Source organism: Plectropomus leopardus, chromosome 17, assembly GCF_008729295.1.
Source record: "Plectropomus leopardus isolate mb chromosome 17, YSFRI_Pleo_2.0, whole genome shotgun sequence".
In the NCBI taxonomy this organism is placed as follows: domain Eukaryota; kingdom Metazoa; phylum Chordata; class Actinopteri; order Perciformes; family Serranidae; genus Plectropomus; species Plectropomus leopardus.
Window position 1 is genome coordinate 25131109 of NC_056479.1, and position 14242 is coordinate 25145350.

The window sequence follows — 14242 nt, forward strand, 5'->3', positions numbered from 1 at the left end:
AATATAGTTTTCTCGACATTTTTCCATTGCTTTAAAAAAATCAAAATCTACTAATTCCTTGCAATTTGTCTAACACACTATATATAGTGCACGGTTTCCAAGATAAGGAGCTGTTTTGAATACAGCTTTAGTTTCGGTTTGTTTTTTACCCACCCCGAAACAATGGTATTGGTATCCACCCATACAAAAATACAATACAAAAAATAAAATAAAATAAAATAAAATACAAAAAAAAGTTGCATGCCCCTTGCCTGAGCCAAAAAAAACCCCAAAAACATCATATGATGTGCCTTCTCCCTTTTTGCACCACCTCCCCCTTTCCTCAATAACAAACAGTCTCTTATCAAGTGCGACAAGACATAACAACACACACAAGACACCTATTATAAGGACTGTCAAACTGTCATAAAATTCAAGAGCTGAGAATGCAGTCTCTGTTAAAAAGTAATATGTTTAAATAATATAACCTTTATTCAACAAAACACATCTTTTATTTCGTCTTCTCCTGGACTGATGTGTGGGGAACTAGATCGATAAAATTAAAATCTCAGGTCTTTTCTGTATTAACTGAATGGGAACTTTTTTGCTTATTTATTTATGACAAGGTATTTAACGAGTAATTAAAACCGCTGTCAGTTGTTAGAATTAAACTGTCAAGTCATTTAGAGATAACGAGTGAAACCGGAAGAGATACAAGTTGACTTCAAAACAAATCTATTTTTCAAGAAAGCTCGCCATTTATTGCTGGAGCGCCTCTCTGTTAAGTTTTATTTTGAAAATACCACAATCGGAAGTGTTCCACGCATTTTTTAGACGTAATGACATCATCCGCAGGAAACCTCCCAGTCAGCTGTGCCGTTTTATGTCCGTCGCTTTAGCCAGCCGACAGAAAAATAAAACAAAAAAAGCTATTGTTGGGTTTACATTATGGATAAAAATGCCACGCGATACAATGTACAGCTATATATTTACGATTTATCGAGAGGAATGGCTCGCAGCCTCAGTCCCATCATGTTAGGTAAGTACAGATAATAATAAAAAAAAAAAATCCGATGCAGTCTGGCCTTGGGGACAATTAAGTGTTAATAACAAATACTGGGTTGAAATGCTATCTTTAGCTTGCATTGTGAAGTTGCTTTAATGCAGATATTGACGCGCTTTTCACTATTCTAGTTGAAGATGTTTTTATTTTGTATGCATTTATTTTGAAAATCTATTGTAAAGCGTGACTGATTTATAATGATTGAATGGTCGTTATGGGGATTGATATCAAATTGCTACACTTTTACGTTACAGCTCCACTCAGCTGTTAGCACTGATCATCTGTCACCTTCCTCACACTACTTTTTCTTCTATTTGTTGCAGGAAAGCAGCTGGATGGTATATGGTAATTATCTTTTCTGTTACTTTTAACAGCTTGCAACCTAAAAATCTGTCTTACTGTGTATTGAAAACTTGCTTCTTATTTAATGTTTGGGTCCATCAGGTTCAGGCCAGTGACCCATTCATGGCCCTAAAGTAAATAAAAAGGAAAAACAGAAAATACCTTTTTAAATATGCAAACAGTTATTATTGGTAATGTGCCTGTCCTTATTTTGTAGTAATGTTTTATTGAATTGTGCTCCAAGAAAAATTTCATAAAAATCTAAGAAACCTTAAATATGAAAAAAGCTGCCAATGGCAATGTGCCCATACTGTTATTTTGTAATAATGCTTTATGTTTTTTTTTAAACTGTTTCCTAAGTAACTTCATACAATTTAGGAAATCATAATAATAACAACACTAAGTAACGATAAACTTTCTTTATAATGCACCTATCAAAACAAAATTACAAAGTCCTTTACATTGTTGTATCAGGATTTACAACATTTTAGGACTCACGCAAATGAAATCAGGTGAGTAATACAGAAAGTAAAATCAAATATAAAGAAAAAATCCCAACTTAAAACATAAATACCAACAATGAAACAGATAAGTGATGTTTGCAATTAACTCCCTGAAGACAAACAATTAAAATGATTCCAAAATGAAACATGAGAATAGCCTACCCGATAACAATTTAACCCTTTCAAACCTGAGCAAACTGGCTCGATTTCTTGCAAAGACATAGTGAGAAAGCAATTAAGAACTTAACAAGACATTACCTGAAAATAAGCACAAAAATGAAGAAAGTTACCCAGGAAAAAAAATGCTGAAAATAAAAAACAAGAAGTTAAATTTTTAGTAATATAATTTTAAATATATAATAATAATAATTAGAAACTTCAGTTACTGGATAATTCGTTAAGGTTTCAAATGGTGTAATAGCTTAAAATAATAATAATTTTTTTTTTTTAAAAATATAAAGGTGTACTTAAAATGTATGAAAGGCTATTTTCAAAAGATAAGTTTAAAAAAGTGAAATTAAAATAGGTAAGTGATTCTGCAAATGAATGCATAGCTCTATGGATACTCCACAAAGTAAGACATGACACATTAATCAAGCATGGATCAGTTCTTTGTGGTTTGTTATTTGGTGTAAATGCACTGAGTTGCAAGTTTTAAATACATCAGGGTTATACTGTACTGACCTGAATTCACCTCTGTGTTCATTTTGTGCTTTTCTTCCAGGCACACAGCTATTGTGGCATACGGGGATGAGTTCTTCTTCGGGGGGGAGGGGATCTCCAGCTGTTCGCCAGTAAGTCTGTCACAAGGGGACCGACTGCTTTCACAAGTCTCAAACAAGCTCATGAAGGGAAACAGAGAGACCTATTAATACCCAAACAGTGCCTGGTTTTATTCCTGACACTCAGATTATGTGTGCCAGGCAGTCAGATCACAGAACTGCAAAAAATAAACCTCTAGAAGTTTATATGGGCTTTTTAATTATTTTTTCATAAAAGCCGGATTCAGATTTTGTCATGTGCTAGACATAAAGTCAGTTGTAATTGGTTTGAGAGGTTGCCAGCTACTACAAGGCCTGCAGGCACATATCACCAAATTAGTAATTCACATGCTTCTACATGCTCTCTGGTGTTATTTTTAGATTAATTTTAAATTTCCCTGAGTTATGTCTACTTTAGTCTCTACATTTTGCTTTTTATTTTTCATTTTTTTGTTTATAAACTCCATCATATGGCTAAATCCTGCTATATGTTTCTTCCTTTTTGAGTGAATAATGAGTACAGACATTTTCGCAATCAGTGTATTTTTTAATCAAACCAGCCATGATCGGAGTATTTCTGGCAGCAGGACAGTGTATGTGGGATTGACTCAAAGAAAACTGCACCCACGTTCATTGTAATGAACTTGTCACTTGGTGCTACAGTGTGGGCTTGTTGCTTTGGCTCCACAGAAAAATCTTGTTAGTAGGATAAATGCAAGGCTACAATATAGCAAGCCAGCCTTATCCTTCAACAGACTTGCTCGTAGGCCTTTCTGAGAGTCATTTCTTTCTTTGTGATCGTGCAAAGTGGCAGCTTGAGAGAGACATCCTTGTTCTGTAATTCAGAGGGACTGATAAAACCTGATGTTTGAGATAGATGAACATTTTTTTGAATCATTCCAACTGTGTTGCAATTATTTTTCCTTGATGTAATCTAGCCTGCCTTTTACCAGTTATGCACACAGACCAATGTTCTGTTCTTTAACTACTGCAATACTGAAACATCAGTGGCTCTTTTTTTTAACAGCTCTCATGATGCGTAAATGTTGTGAGATGTGAGATTACCATTTTGTCTGCTGTGTGTTCATCAGGGTGGGACGATGCTGGGTCCTCCAGACACAGTAGTAGAGCTGGGAGAGACTGAAGTGTCTGACGAGATCTTCATGGAATACCTCTCTTCTCTGGGAGAAAGCACATACAGGTCGAGCAGCTGTTATCCATCTTTTCTACATGCTTTTTTTTCATTCTTTCCTCATACAGAAAATTCTGTAGCCGTTAAAGGGACAGTTCACCCCCAAATCAAAAATACACATTCTTCCTCTTACCTGCAGTGAATATAATGGAACCAGGTGGCACTCAGCTTGTTGTGCTCAAAATGCCAAAACAATTTAGAAATTTAAGACTAGACTATATTTTCTACTACTCATAAGCCCAATCACACTTTTTACTGAATTGTCACAATGCATAAAAGCTGTTATCTAACGTATAATCTCTCTTCTATTCCTTCTTGGTTTAGAGGTGACAGGTACCGTCTGTTTGAGCACAACTGCAACACCTTCACCAACGAGGTAGCTCAGTTCCTGACGGGCAGGTCCATCCCGTCCTACATCACTGACCTTCCATCGGAAGTCCTCTCCACGTGAGTGTTAAAGCCTCAGAGCTGCCCATAACATCAGTCAGGTCAGGGGTAGAAAAGCTGCAGCTCTGAAGCAACACGTGGCTCTTTAGCTCCTCTGGCTCCCTGCGACTCTAAGAAGAAAAAAATTATAAAGAAATGTATAACAATTATTGTTTAGCGTTTTCACTTCTTTCATTGTTGTAGGCCTTAAGTGATTCTTACATCTTCCAATCATCTAATTTAATTCAAGAAAAAAAAAAAATTGTCAACTAAATTGTGGGTCATACCTCTACAACCTGGCACCTTTTTGCCTGCATTTTACCGAAAATCCACAGTAGTGGCTAGTCAAGTTTCCTTGGCTAGAATAGCTGTGGATTCCAAATCAAAAACAAGGGAAAGTCTCAAAGGAAAATAAAGTATTGAATAAAACATGGACAGATTCCCTACAAAGTTTAAATACCAAAAATCATAAACAGCCTATTGCAGAGTTGTTACCTTGTTGTGAAACTCATCAGTGCTCATTTAGGCCTGTGAGAAATGATGACATAATGGGCTGTGCTACCTTCAAAGTAAGGCTCGGACATGTTTTGCAGATCAAGATACAGTTTTTGTTGCTTTTTTCATCCTAAAATGGCTCTTTTGATAGTAAAGATTGTGGTTTAGACCTAAAAAGGTGCCATCGTGTTGTGCCCCGGTTTAACATACCAAGTCAATTCTTTCACTCTCCAGACCGTTCGGCCAGATTCTGCGGCCCATCCTGGACTCTATCCACATCGCCCCTCCAGGAGGTAACGTCATCAACGGGGGGAGGAACGTGTAACCTGAGAGAGCAGCAGAGTCAACGAGTGTTCACAAGGTCACTTTTATTGTAGTCAGTCAGTCAAACTAACTGTCTTTCTTTCCTCTTTCTTTCTGTCTGTAAATAAGTTACACACTAGCATTAAAGCTAAAGGCCATTTTGGAAGCTAGAAACAAAACTGACCAGTGAATTCTTAAAATTCATAACATATAAATATATGCCAACTTGAAACAAGTGGGTGATGATGTTTGAGGGTGCATCTGGCAGCAAATTCAAAGTACAAAACAGTTGGGATTTTGGGTTTACCAGCAGAGAAAAACAGTTATTCTCCAACAATAAAAGCTGACTTTGATGAATGTTGCCTTCTTATAAATAAATCAAGGCAAAGTCAGATTGCCAATTAAACTTTATTTAGAACTGAAATCTGACAAAGTATTTTATTTGGACACTGCAACCTGATTTGGCATTTCCATTTTGCAAAAGTTTATACTTTTACTCCACAACATAGAAAATTGCACTTTTTACTCCACATTTATCTGATGACTGTAATTTAACCACCTACAACATTAAAATACCTCTTGCACATTAGTGCATCCAGCTTATTTAGTATTTTAACATTTGTCATAAGGTGCACAATGGTCTTTTATTTTTTTTTTAAGTTGGGATTTGTAGCTTGCAATGCTCATTACCTCCGCTAAGGATGTTATGTTTTCAGTTTGATTTGTTTGTCAGCAGGATGGAAAATCTAAAAGCCCAATTTTCATGAAACTTGGTGGAAAGGTGTAGCATAGGTCGAGGAAGACCCCATTAAATTTTGGAATCATGGGGTGGATATACTAATTATTTTTCACTTTCTTTAACATTGCAAGATAGTGCATTTGGCCATTCGGTCTGCACTCTAAGAGTGCACTTGTGGTTTAATTAGATTCTATTTATTCCCTTTAGTTATTAAATATTTTTTTCCACCAATTATTTTGTAACATAACTGACATATCAGGTTCCCCACATGGTTTCTGCTGTGAGAATATTCCACTGTTGACTACAATGGAACTAATCTAAGTGTACACTTTTTCATAGATATGTTTAATATATTCAATCAATGGATGCAGGTTGATGGAAAATAAGAGCAAGATGTTTGGAGAGGCTTTTAATGTCAATCATAGTTTAATGTTGCACTTTTATGATTTGTTATATGTATTTTGTTATTTGTTACCTTGCAGTTAAATTCCCATCTGTGACCTTTTATACCTGTTTTATTTGTCTTTAATGTTTCTGTACCTGACATCATCATTCCATCTGTCACATTATGTGTAATATGACAGACAGCAGGTGATGGACACCTAGCTCACACTGAGGTAATAAGGATAGAGGTGATATAAAAACATTTTGAGTGTATGTTTCTGTAGCAGGACTGGGATCAGTTCATTGTAAAATCAGTTATACCCATTTATATGAAAGTAAACCCCAACTGACATTTTTTAAAGGTCTGGTATGCAGGATTCAGGGGGATATATTGGCAGAAATGGAATATACCATAATAAGTGTCGCAAGATCACCATGTTGCACCACCATGTTTCTACCGTAGCCCAGAGCGGACAAACCAAACGCTGGCTCTTGATAGGGCCATTTGCATTTTCATGTCAGCCACTATAATTAGAGGCCCCTTTACAATAGTAGTGTCAGAAAAACACCTATTTGTACCGTGAAACTGCTTCATTCAGTGTTTTTATTGGTTTAAATCACTGGTTTCGATTGTTTTGAAGGGGGAGCGACCTCTGCAAATAATAAGGCTCCTGGTAATTGACTACTGAACATCTGGATTTAAAAAAAGATGAGCAAACATAAGCAGGTCACTGAATTTCTATCACTAACATGCCAAACAGCATGGGAAAAACACTGATTTGTAACTTGAAACTGCATTATTCAGTGTTTTTACTGGTTTAAATCACTCTGGTTGGTATGTTTTGGAGAGGAAAAGACCTCTGCGAACAATTCAGCTCCTCGTGAAAAAATCCTTAACAAAAAACACTGAAGGAAATCTAAGCGGGAGAAGTTTCAGATGGTTGCAATCTGCAATCCTCAGCACTAGATGTCACTATATCCCCATAAATCTCACACACTGTACCTTAAAGTGTACTTTAAAAAAAAGAAAAGAAAAGACAATCCTCATTACAAAAAAAAAAAATTGTGAAAAGAAAAACAATTCCTTTGGTCAGAAATGACCAAGAATGCAAATTTTTAGTATTAAATCTGTTCTTTGATGTAACTGAGAGTGAACTGCATCACAGCCCTGTTATATAACATAAGCTGTGCCTCTTGGCCTGTGTTACCAGCTCCGCAGGGAGATGCTGATCATAGATACATTTTATTATACTGTTTTTTTGTTGCCATGTGGTTAACTAAAAACAACTGCTCATCCACTGATTTTTTTTAAACATAGAGGTGACCATATGCAGGGCAATGTCCTGTACTGTCAACCTAATAACAACAACCTGCTAGAGTCCTTTAATAGCCACCAGAGTGTGTTGGATATACAATACACCTCTGTGCCTTCATTTCCCTCTGCTTGGCTACAGTCACACTGTTGGGAGTTGGCATGGTTATCGTATAGCACAGATGGGAACTCCATGTGCAGTCTGCATTCCAATCTGATAGTTCGTTTACTGTGTGAAGGCCCTGAAATCTTAAATACATAAATGAGGTGAACGGGGTTAGAAGTGGTGAGAAATCCGCAACTAAAACACTTACAGTTGAAAATGTTCCAGATTAAACAACATCTGGATCTCAGCCTTTAACCTCTGCCATCAGAAAGAACACATAGCTGTCTATTTTCAAGATAAAACACTGATTAAATGACATATTTTAGGGTTTGTCTAATAAAGAAAGTTACATACTGACCATACTGAACCTCACGAACAGAGCAAAGGATCAAAGAAGCACAGAAACACAACAAAGAACGTCTAAACCAGCATTAACTTTCACCGTGTTCTCCTGCAATAAATAAACCTCACACACATTTTACCTTCCAAGCAGTCATCATCATTTCTCTCGTGCACCTGCACATAAATATTAGATGTGCAAGTTTTATTTTCAAACCTGATATTTGTTAAGTATTTGCTTACTTTTAGGTTAATTCCCCTTTAGGAGGCTCAAACGCTCAGGTGAATCTGGGTTTGGTCATTTTTGCCTTCTGCTAATCAATTAAGTGACATGCTAACCAGACCAGTGAAATGTATTACTGCACGAGTCACCCTTTGTTGCTCTGATATGCGTTTTTGCTGGCTGCTACCTGTACTGTGAAATTGCAACAGATAGTGATGGATATTATTCCCTATTTAGGTAATCTAACTATAGTAGATATGTTTCTGCATATTGTTTGTATTGTTTTGTGTTATTGATTTTCTTTTGTAAATCTACCTACATATAAAGCCATTGACTGCACATTTGAGAATTTAAAGTGTCATTTTTTACCTTTTCCAATAGTTTCTGGTTATTTTTAAGGTGTGCGATCTTGGTGAAGACTTTGACCATTTATCTGTTAAAAAAAATGAAAAAGGGAAAAGTGCTCTCATGGGATGGAACATTTCAGTACTCCTGTGCACATAAGGGCTGCAATTAATGATTATTGTCAGTGTCGATTAATCTGTCCAATTTTCCCAGAACCCAATATGAAGTCCTTAAAATGTAATGTTTGGCATTTTGAGCACCACAAGCCGAGTGCAATCTAGTTCCATTAAACTGGAGCGACGGCACATAAATCTACTGCTGATACCTCCGACACTCTGAGAGTCACACCAAAACAACCAGGCACTACAAGTAAGAGGACAAAAAGTGTATTTTTTAATCTGGAATTATCCCTTTAACATAAAAGTCCCCACTGGTTATTGTGATCCCCTCCTCTAGATTGCATATCAACTTTTTCATTGTTTGGGTATCGAAAAGTGCTCAGTGGCCTGCAGTTCTTCGAGCGTCCACAGAAAGGCAGTGTTGCTCTGTCTCTGGCTATTTTCAGGACAGACATACATTAGATCAAAGGATTGCAGTTTGAAAACCACCCGTGACATGTTCAACCAAATATTTAATCAATATCGCATCTGTATCCCTGTATTTAAAAACTGCAATGAGCAAAACACTTAACGGCTGCGTAACCATGTCATACATAACCATGAACCAGCAATAAGTGGCTGATGTGCTGAGCAACCTTAAATTATGAGTGTTGAGGGAAGTGAGTGCTCAGCAAAACTGGGTCCTCTCTGGGGAAAGATAAAGGTTAATAAGAAAATGAAATGCACTAAAAATAAAAAAAGGAAAGTAAGATGTTCACCTGGTTTTGATATTGATAAAAAAGAGTGATGAAGGTGAGTGAGAGAGCATAATGGAAAGACATACATTGGCAATGTACCGTGACCCCAAAACTCTCATCTTCTATTTTACTTGTCCTTCTAATGTCTTCAAATTCATTGCTCAAAAACAATCTAGCAGATCTCATCAACATCATTTTGTCAACTAAACTCTGTGGTATATCAATCATTAAGACAGAGAAGGAAGGCAGCTTTTCCAGATGGCAGATATCTCACTGTGCAGCAAAACTGTAGTGCAGACAGATGTGAAGCAGACTTGCTCCGTGGCCTTTAGATCAGCACCCCTCCTAAGACAGAGTGGATAATAAATGCAGACAGACCTAGCCTGTCCTTGCTCCCCGCGGCTGAGTAGCTGAATCAGCTCGGTTAGTAGCACAATTATGAGTGTCCATGTGACGTTTGACAAACGTTAACCTTCTCTCCGACTACAAGGGTACTGTCAGGCTGGCCAAAGTTTTTAGCACGGCAGTACCTCTGTGACAAAACCCAGTGAGTCACACAGACCCTCCTGCTGCGGTGACAAATCCTTTCATGACACATAGGGGTGACTTGGTTTCTCTTCCTATAGGCTCTCTGCTGTAGCTGTGCTACAAAGTTCATGTTATTATTGCCACTGTTGTTAACAAGATTTGATATTAGAAGTCAAAAGTGCCATACGGTTCAGCTATTTTGTCTTCAAAAACATCTACATTAACTCTAGCAATTAAAATAAAAGTGAGACTGATTATTATTCCACATTGTAAAGTATGTGATATGTATTACATTATGCTTAAAACAGATATCTGTATATGCAGGCAGATAAACAGGATTTTGGTCCTGGAAGCGTTTTAGTTTCTGTTGTAGTCCAGCAGTGCTGAATGTTACTGTTTACTGAGTAAACAGTGGCTCCAATTTCCTTTAAAAGGATTTGATCCGAATCTCTCCACACACGCTGCATAACACTGTCCTCAAAGTTTGTGTGCATGATAATGTGTGTGTCTGTGGGCGTGAGAGAATGCGAGGGACAGAGAAAAGAGGGATGCTTTTAACAGGTAAGTGTTTAAAAGCTGCATTTGTGTGAGCTCTCCTGAAGGTTTTGCCGGGAGAACTACATCCCCACGGCTTAATGTTTCATTTAGCACTGATATGCATAATTAAGGGATTCATGTACCATTTTTTGAAGGTTACCCCGCCACTTCCAGCAAGGAATAATTAATGTTTGCACTGCACTGTAGCAGAGTGTCAGATTCTTAGTTTTTGGGTGAACAGAAAAATCTACAATTTGTCACATGTTTCCTGCTTCTGGTGTCTTGCACGAAGACATCCCTTAATCTCATTTACAAATCTGCACGCTTGAAGAACACTATGCACTGCGAAAGCTTCTAAATGGCACAGCTTTGGTTCTCAAATCTCTCCCGACGCACAGTCAAACCAAACTCAAGCAACACACCAGTCTCTCAAGCAGCTAAACATCCAATATTGAACCAGATTTTCCGTGCACTCTAAGCCGAGACAGCAGAATAAACTTTGCTGATGCTATAATAATCTGTTAAAATATGTATCACTCGCAATAACAGATACTTCCTCCTGTTGTCACGGCAGTTGTCTCTTCATTTAATTAAGTTCAGTCTCACAGGAGTCTGGCTAAATGTTGTAAGCCACATCAGTAAGTGTGATGATTATTCTTGTCCAGTCATGCCTGCTCAGACATGGCTTCATCTCTTCTGTAGGTGTCAGTTTAAATGACTGTCAATTTGTCACAGCAGCCTCATACAAAAAAAAAGAGGATATCCTCCTTTGCACCCTTTAACTCTTCGCTCCTCTACCCTCCATCTCCCCCCTGCATCTTCATCCCCAGCTCATCTGTCATCTGCTCCTTCCCTGCATCTTTGTCCTCACGCCACCTCTTTTGCAGCACACTTTCCAAACACGCCTACCTCTTCTTCATCTATTCATTCCTCACCTGTTTCACCTCAGATCTCCTCTCTCTGCTCATCTTTTCTCATCTCACACCCCTACATCCTTCTTCTCCATCCTCTCCTTTCTCAAAATCCTTAATTACCCTGCGACTTTTTGCTTGGCTGCACCTCCTCCGCTTTCCAGGCCTCCTCTCATTTCTCTCCTCGCCTCCTCCTCCGACTCTCTTGACCTTGTTCCTTAACCCCTATCATTTTCCATCATCCATTTTGCTTTCTAGTTGTAATGGGCTTAGACTTTACAGCTATAACAAAGTACTCCATTGAGTTTTTTAAGAAGATAACTTAAAAAGAAAAGCACTCATGCAAAGTAAAAGCATATAAATGCCCAAAGTTTCTGCATGTCACTGTATTTTTGTTTTGTCGCACGTTGCAAAGACATTCACAGCCAGATAATGCATTTCTGGGTTGCAGATTACTTTCTGGAGTTAGATTAAGACTTAAATGAAAGAACATACCCAGTGATTGACACTAATTTACAGAAGAAAGTAACATTACAAGGATGTCATATCCCAACCCAATTGCCAAAAAAAAAGAAAAAAGAAACAAAAGTTGTCATTAAACGTTTCTGGAATCTATGGATATGTTACATTTACAAGTTATTATGTAGGGGATACATTTACAGTTTTTACTTACAGTTTGGTTAGAAAAGGTTCATGTTTTGGCTCTCAGTCATGGTTGAATTACCGAGCAGGCCCATGGGCCTACAGGGAATGGGCCAAGGCACCCAAATTGTCACTCAAATACACGTGTACCACCTAGGAAGAGACTCAACATGACCAAGAAAAGATGCAAAAGTACTGCAAAGCAAGGCAAAGCAAAAAGACTATAAAAAACAAAAGACAACCAAAAAATATAGAAATTTGCCTCAAACAGAAACAAAATGAATACAACCAGACGTAAATAACAAAAAGTTGCATGATAGCTATCAAGAGACGCAAAACGACAGGAACATGCAAAACAACATCACAGATGCAAAACCACAAAAAGATTCATAATGACTGCAAAGAGATGAAAAACCACAAAAAGATGCACAATGACTTCAGAGAAAATAACCACAAAGTCTGTGTATCCTACTCTAATGTGGGAGAGGTGGTGGGGCCTTTTGCATATCTGTGCTCAGGTGCCTATTGTCTTACAATCCACCCGTGCTTAAAATATCAGTGGTCTGCAACTTAGCAGGCCTCTCACCAAGATGTCATGCTACCTACCCTCCATTATAGTTCTAGGTGACGAAAGTCAGCTGATATACATAACTTTAGAAACTCTGATATGATATGTATGAAACATACAAATGTAATATATTCATGGTTTACAAAATTGTAAAATGCCAACAAGGCTTTTTCCTTGTTCCTGCTCTGTTACTGTATGTCTCTCTGTTCCTTCACACCACTTCTAACTTCTTCCTTTATTTCCCCTCCAACTTGTCAGCTCCCTGCACAGACAACCAGCTGGGGACGGCCAACCAGCTGGGCAGGTCACCGTTTTGGAATCACTTGGGCCAACAGCTGCTGTGTGCTCCTTGTCTGTGTCAAGCAGAGGCCAGGATAACTGCCGTGTCCTTGCATAAATACATAGATGCATAAATATATATATAGAGAGAAGAGACATGTGAACTGTCCTCCAGACCTTCTGCTGCATCAGTCACCATTTGCGGCCATTTCCTGGAATGCCCTTGGGTTGTACCATCTGGACAATGTGTGTGTGCCGGTGAGTTCATTTCTGTCTGCCTGCATGAGTGTGTGTGCGTGTAAAAGTGACAACTTCTGTGTGCCTCTGTGCCCGTACTATTTTGAACTTTAAGTGGCCTCAACTTTTGATCATTGCAAAATTACATGAAGCAAGTGCAGGAATTTTACATCTAAGTGAATGTCTGTTACATTCATGCCTTTGTCAAACAAGTTTGCTCAATTGTGATTACGCCCTTTCTCTGTATTTCGCAGTATGCTGGAGTTGTTGTGTCTGGTGTCTGTGGTGACTTTTCAGCAGGAAAGAAGGAAAGATGAAAGAAGTGGAACAGACGTTAGGAGTGTGGCAGAAAAAAGCATCCAAGAAACAGTTTCTGGAAACTTTTGGAGTTTCAGAGTGCTCCAGAAGGTGCTCCTACAGTCATTTAGGTCCCACAGCATCACAGATGGACCCAAAAAATGTAGTTACACAGCATGGACGCTCTGTTAAGGTGCCTGTATGACTGACAGGAATTCAATTACCCTGGCCAAGTGACAATTCAGTACGTAGCCCTACTTTAACACTGTAACACGTTATTCTTACACAAGATAACATGTTTAACTGTCGTTGGTGACTTTTACACAAAGAACTTTTTGTATTATTTGCTGAAACTGTCATATCCTGACAGTAGTACATCAGACAGATGCCCTGTGATAAAAATCCTTTTCCTCTTCCTCCTAGAGCTTAAATGGTATTTGCAACAATCACGAAAAGAACCAGTAAGAGCCGAGGAGTCTCGGCTCTTACTACAATCACTCTGTGAACTGCAGTCAAAATGTCAAACTTGACAGCGCAGATAAAATATGAATCAAGATTCTGTGACTGAATTGCATATTTCTGATGTTTTCAGAAACACATTAAGTGTACTATTTAGCTGTAAAATGAGAGTTTGTGACACGTGTTAACTGTTGAGCCAATAAAGTACTGCTCACCAGACGGAGAAAACTCCTCCATTATTTTATTTTCATTTTTTCTCCTTCAGCTGCAGAAAATGCCTAATTGTATGCCTAATGCCATTAGAAGCAACAGCAGAATCTTAATACTGAACGGACATTCAAGAGAGTCTTTTCATCTGACTCTTGGCAAGAAAGCGAATAAGGTTATTTTCCAAAATGTCAAACATGTCCTTTAGC

General features: G+C 38.0%; 1 protein-coding gene across 1 annotated transcript; it reads left to right on the forward strand.

The window, feature by feature from the left end:
* Positions 1 to 847: 847 nt before the first annotated feature.
* On the forward strand, positions 848 to 6604 carry desi1a (desumoylating isopeptidase 1a). Its single transcript, XM_042505780.1, has 6 exons — positions 848 to 1018; positions 1366 to 1387; positions 2612 to 2681; positions 3740 to 3849; positions 4165 to 4287; positions 4996 to 6604. Exons 1-6 carry the CDS (start codon positions 928 to 930, stop codon positions 5084 to 5086), a joined length of 507 nt encoding a protein of 168 aa, XP_042361714.1. The 5' UTR covers positions 848 to 927; the 3' UTR covers positions 5087 to 6604.
* Positions 6605 to 14242: the final 7638 nt, after the last annotated feature.

Excerpts from the sequence above, each read along its gene's own strand:
- desi1a (XM_042505780.1), top strand. The coding sequence starts at position 928 with ATGGATAAAAATGCCACGCGATACAATGTACAGCTATATATTTACGAT. Across the intron at positions 1,388-2,611 it reads AAGCAGCTGGATGGTATATG|GCACACAGCTATTGTGGCAT; the intron begins GTAATTATCTTT and ends CTTTTCTTCCAG. Across the intron at positions 4,288-4,995 it reads CCATCGGAAGTCCTCTCCAC|ACCGTTCGGCCAGATTCTGC; the intron begins GTGAGTGTTAAA and ends TTCACTCTCCAG.